The 5,946-nt window shown below is 50.5% G+C and overlaps 1 protein-coding gene across 1 annotated transcript; it reads right to left on the bottom strand.

The window, feature by feature from the left end:
- Positions 1-1,571: 1,571 nt before the first annotated feature.
- Positions 1,572-3,521, bottom strand: LOC119339688 (UPF0481 protein At3g47200-like). Its single transcript, XM_037611658.1, has 2 exons — positions 3,366-3,521; positions 1,572-3,253 (listed from the first exon to the last, which is right to left on the bottom strand). Exon 2 carries the CDS (start codon positions 3,240-3,242, stop codon positions 2,460-2,462), a length of 783 nt encoding a protein of 260 aa, XP_037467555.1. The 5' UTR covers positions 3,243-3,253; positions 3,366-3,521; the 3' UTR covers positions 1,572-2,459.
- Between the last annotated feature and the right edge of the window lie 2,425 nt (positions 3,522-5,946).

The raw sequence follows: 5,946 nt of genomic DNA, 5'->3' as shown, positions 1-5,946 counted from the left end.
GGCATAGCATGTGCGTGCGACGGCGGCGGCGGAGGCACTCCCCCCTATCGCGGGTCATAGGGTGACGCGGAGTACCCTGGCTCGAGGGTGTGACCCTGATCTGGGCCGCGGCGGCACCGATCTGGTTCATGGCGGCCCATAAATGGATTCCGGCGGTGTGGCGGCCGGCCGGTGTCCTAACGGCGGCTGTGGTGGCAGTGTTGGAGCTGCTCCTCCCGATCTAGGGCGGAGGGCCTTGGATCAGGAGCGGCGGCCCCTAGGATGGCCTCCCTGTCCAGTGGTGCGGCGGGGCGGGCGGGCTGCCGGGAATCTGGTCGGGTGGCCGGCGATCCACCGGCGGGTTGGTGCCGCGGTTTCTTGCCTCAGCGGCCAACGGCGTCGAGTGGCTTCTCCCTCCAATCCTTACTTCGTGCACTCCGTCGTGACGGGCATGGCTGCGATGCTTGCCAGTCACCGGTTGGGGCGGAGCGGGAGGTGGGGATTTGGATTGGGAGAATTCCCTGGCCGGCTCCTGCCAGCCGCGATGATGACGAGGCCCGAGGGCGTCGTTTCTCTTCCTGGAGACGTCGTTCAGGTCCGCCCCACCTTTTCCCACTCCACGGTCTCTCAGGTGAAAACCCTAGGGCTGCGATGACGCTCATCGCATCGTGTCCTTTTTGAATGCGCCATCGTGAGAGCTAAGTGGTGCTGGGCACAGCTTGTGTTCGTGGGCAGTTGCGTTGGCGTGCCCCTCTTCCTCCAGGGGGCATCTGCTTTGTGGGAAACCCTAGATCTGGGTATCCCAGATCGGACGATGACGGAAACTATGGTGCCGTTTTCCCTCTTGAGGGCATCGTTTTGGAGAAGGTGTTGTTTGGAAGGGCCCAGAGGCGGAGCGGGGTTTCATCTTGCGCATCGATGACGACGGATCTTGGCGACATGGTGCAGTGGAGGCTCGACGTCCGATGCGGGTTGGTGGACTCGCGCAAGACGACGACGCTGTCTGGCGTCGTGGTGGCTTTGTTGGCAGAGAGGCCTGGCAAGGTCGGTGTATCAGTTCTGCTCTGAGGATGGATCGATGGAAGACGTCGGTGATTGGCCCTTGCAGCGTGCGGTGCTCACTGGGAGTGTGCCGGACTGGTGTGTGACCCAATCCAGGTAGTGGCTTGGATGGGGCATCAGGCTTTAGATGTTAGGCTTTGTGCGATGTCTGTTGGGTATTAGGCCCAGACATTCGGCACACCTTCATTAAGGGGATAGGAGTAGCAACAGGCATTGTCAAGATGGTGGCTTCAGGCTTATTGATGTATCACCTTGTATAGTCTTGTGAATAATTAATAAAATGGCTGCATATATCGTCTAGATGCAGAGGCCGGGGGTACATCCTCCTTTTCTAAAAGAAAAAAAAGCTTGACACGCACCTTACTAAGAAGAGACCGAAGGGAATAACACAAGCAGGTATACATGATGGTTATACATATAGTGTGATTATTTTGTCACACCATGTAGATCTAATAAGGGATCAAGCCAATTGGTGGATGTGACGGAATAAATTTACACATGGAGACGCACGGCATCGATCACAGCACAATAAGCACGAAAATGAAAATGAATCATATAAAATAATTAAACAACAAACATGCTTCACCCGAACTGCTACGATTGATGCTGCTTGAGACTCATCAAGGTTCTGAAGACACCTGCGAGCACACCAGCAATAAAGAGCACGGCAACGATTGTCTTGAAGTTTTTGTATACGAATCTATGCACAGCGATACTCACAAGTCTTCGACGCTTGAACCTGTCAATCTTCCCTGTAATGATAAAGTAGCGGCGCCCGAGGCGCAGGTGGCACGCGAGGCTCTTGAAGAAAACGAGCAACTCATGATCGAGGGCAAGGGGCTAGCAAATTTTACACACAAAGACACACCACAATAAGCATGAAAACTGAAGATGAATCAGAAATCAGTTTAGCAAACACACATGCTTCATCCGAGTTGCTACGGCTGATGCTGCTTGAGACTCATCAAGGTTCTGAAGATACCCGCGAGCACACCAACAATAGAGAGCACGGTGACAATCGTCTTGAAGTTGTTGTAGACGAACTTATGTACGGCGACCCTCACGGGCCTTTCACGTTTGAACTTGTCGATCTTTGCCGGGATGACGTAGTAGCGACTGCCAAGGCGCAGGTCGCGAGCCAGGCCCTTGAAGAAAACGAGCATATCATGGTCGCTGATGAAGCTGCGAAGGAGGTGCTTCGCTCGCAGCTCGTGTACGTCCTCTTCCTTGTCCATGAGCATCGCCAGGAGGGAGATGTAGGAGCTGATGACGAAGCCATCGGATGGCCATCCGGTGGACACACACGCCTCGTAAGCTGCCAAGTTGACGAGCCAGCAAGCAGTGAAGTCATTTATGAATAATGGCGTCAGGGAGAGCTGGCTGAAGATGCAGCCACTATGGATGCTCATGTCAGCGAACTATGTTTTGTTGCTGGCAGTTAGCTTGATGCCGATTTCTGCGAGCTCAATGGCACTACTACCAGATGAGGTGAATTGGACATTGCTGGTACGTTCTTCGGCAATCATATTGCCGATCTGATAGTATCGGAGGAGACCAAGGAGATGTGGCGGCCTGTACCTCTCGAGTTCATCCATAGAAACCCTTGTATTTGATGGACGTGGGATGATATCGAAATATATTGCCGAACGAACAATAAAATTGCACACTGGAGACGGTGTCACAATCTCCAAAAGAGCCTCGAGGACCATCCAAGGGAGTTGATTCTCCAGCAGAAAGATGTCCCTTGCCATGCAAGGCCCTGTGGACATGGTCATCCGATTTAACAGTAAAGCACATCCAGGATCGTTAGTAATATAGAGCAGCAGATAGCAACCATCGAGGAACATCATTACCGCAAATTCAGCGTCCGTGAACTTCGCCACTGCACCATCGGCGTAGCAGCTGCGGGCTTCAGTGCCGATGGAGAGGATCTTGTCATAGACTTCCTCAACGGAGCGGCCTGACTTCTCGCACAAGTAGTGGGCTGCCGCGTGCTTCAACTCCTCTGTCTCCCGCAGGTGCGGTGAGCCATGATGGTACGGGCCGAGGGACACGAAGCTCGGGACGATGTAGCGCTCGTTGACCCCTCGTAAGCCTCGTGGGAACCTGTGGATCTTGGTTCCAAGCTTGGAGAAATCGGCCTCCAGTCTCTCCCTCGTATTCCTCACCATCTCTTGGATCTTGATACCAGTGAGGTTCATGGCGCCAACACCTGTCGGTAGAAATCACGGGCGACCCAACATCAGCAAGATTCTAACTTTTCACACAAAAACTAGACAAGAATCAAGAAATAAACAAGGAACCCAATTCAGGAAAGGAACTACCTCTGGAATGAAGCCTGCAGTGCTGCGAGTAGGAGCGAGCGGAGAACTTGCGTACAAGTCGCAGCGTCCAGGTTCGGGCTGAAATCTCAGGAAACGGATAGGGGAAGCTGAATCTTGCCTGTTTGGCGTCGGTTGTTAGCACGTTGTAGCTGGCTGATCGAGCATGTGGCCTTGCTGTTACGTTGTAGCCGATCAAGGCGCTGACCTCCAAATGCGCGCTAGCTGCGTGTCTTGGTTCAGGAAGTGCAGATTTTTCTAGTACTAGTAGTTATTATTTTATCACTGCAGGTACAACTTGTACAAGTGCACATGCAACCTTCTTTTCAGTGGATCCGATCTCCACTAGAGTGAGTCATTTATGCAAAACCACCACAGTTGGGCTAGAGTAACAACTTGATATCACACTTGTCCTAGAGCACAAAAAACCATCAACTTTGCGTCTAACCTATAACGCGGATCACTAGTTGTCTGATTTGCTCACGAAAACAAAGAAAACAATAGGTTGACCCCACCTGTCGGGTTTGAAGATCAACAACTTTGACCAACTAATGTGGCAAATGAGACGTGGGCCCCACCTGCCAATTACTATACCCTCATCTTCTTCACATACCCAAGCCACTATACGCCTCGTAAACTGCCATGTTGACTAGTTAGCAAGCAGTGATGTCATCTATGAACAATGGCGTCAGGGAGAGCTGGCCGAAGAGGTGGTCTATGTGGATGCTCATGTCTGCGAACCATGGTTTGTTGGTGGCGGTCAGCTTGATGCCGAGTTCCGCCAGCTCAATGGCACTACTGGCTGAGGAGAAGTATGCGAGATTGTCAATACGACCGTCGTCAATCATATTGCCGATCTGATAGTGTCGGAGGAGCCCAAGGAGATGTGGCGGCTTGTACTTATCGAGTTCATCCATAGTGATCCTTGTGTTTGAATCTGAAGTTGATGAAGGGGTGACATTGAAAAATTGTGCATAACCAACCACAAAATGATATGCAGGAGATGTCATCAAAATGTCCGTAAGAGCCTCTAGAACCAACCAAGGAAGTTGGTTCTCCAATAGAAAGATATCCCTTAGCATGCAAGGTCCCGTGGACAAGATCATCCGATTGGTCAACATAGGACGTGTGAAATCCATGTCCATATAGTGCAGCAGATAGCAACCATCGAGGAACATCATTACTGCAAATTCAGAGTCGGTGATACCTGCCGCCGCATCATCAGCGTAGCAGCCGCGGGCTGCACCGGCGATGGAAAGGATTTTGCTGTAGACTTCCTCGACTGTGTGACCCGACTTCCGGCACAGGTAGTGGGCCGCTGCGTGCTTCAACTCCTCCGTCTCCCGGAGGTGCGTTGAGCCATGGTGGTATGGGCCGAGGGACACGAAGCTCGGGGTGATGTAGCGTTCGTTGATCCCCTGCCGTAGGCCTCGTGGGAATTTGTGGATCTTGGTTCCAAGCTTGGAGAAATCGGCCTCCAGCCTGTCACTTGTATTCCTCACCATCTCTTGGATCTCGATACTAGTGCTGTCCATAGCTGGCGCCAACACTGTAGGTAGGTAGGAATCAGAGACCGACCCAACATGATTGGATGTTGGCCATGGGGTGGGGTTTATAAAGCTAGCTAAGCTACTGGGAGCAGGAGCCCTATTTCTAGATCAGTCCATATTATATGTTAAAACAAGACTAATCGAGTCAAGTTCTCACTGACAAGTTCTCAGTATATACTACTACATTTGGCCGCCCACGTTTATATATAGCCAACGTATCACCTGCCTACCAACCGGCTTCAACAGTTCAATATTGACCCGTTGCTTGTTGCTTTCTTTGTCTGTGTTCACTACCATAATTGTGCATGCATCTTAACCGAGTCAGTTGATCAGTTGGTACAAGTTGCACTTGGGGCCAAATGAGAGTAGATAGGTAAGAACGTGATGCGTGATTGATCACCCAACTACCCACAATACATAGCTTTGTATACTGGTAGTCTAGTACGAATTAGCTTGCCTTGCCCACTAGCATGCGCTTTTCCAACAAGTTAGCTCTCAACAACTTAATCATGGCACCAGGCATTGTCCAATGTGATATTGCTAAAAACTTGTCTTCAACATTTTCGTTCTTGACTGCACTTCAGAACATCGTTGCACATTGCACATTGCGGATTAGGCTGCTCCCCCGCCGGCAATCGCTTCTGGTTGCTGGCTGGGGAGGAGTCCGACGAGGATTCTGGGAGCTCGTCAGAGGATTCAGGTATTACTCGATCACAAGCTGACAAATATTTGCTTTCAGATTCTGGTGATGTTTAGACTAAGGGGAATGGTAGTAGGAGGAAAATGCTAAGAAAATCTATTCATAATAAAGTGATTAGAAATAATATTTTTTTTTTCTGAAAATAAGGATGCATTGCCACCTGATTTTGATACTCTTACGAAAAACGATCGAATTGCCAATGTGACTTTGAATCAAAAGATTTATATGAGTGGAGAAGAGGTTAAATCCAAAATGAATTCTATTGTACCCATCCCAGACTTCTAGTCGGAGATTGAGTTGGATTCACATATTCTGGTGGTGGGGAATTGTGAGG

Source organism: Triticum dicoccoides, chromosome 7B (assembly GCF_002162155.2).
Source record: "Triticum dicoccoides isolate Atlit2015 ecotype Zavitan chromosome 7B, WEW_v2.0, whole genome shotgun sequence".
NCBI classification, from domain to species: domain Eukaryota; kingdom Viridiplantae; phylum Streptophyta; class Magnoliopsida; order Poales; family Poaceae; genus Triticum; species Triticum dicoccoides.
Note: the sequence above shows the minus strand (reverse complement) of the source record. Positions and strands in the feature narration are given on the sequence as shown.

What these genes read in the sequence shown, in the direction of transcription:
- LOC119339688 (XM_037611658.1), bottom strand. Translation starts at nt 3,242, where the DNA reads ATGAACCTCACTGGTATCAAGATCCAAGAGATGGTGAGGAATACGAGG.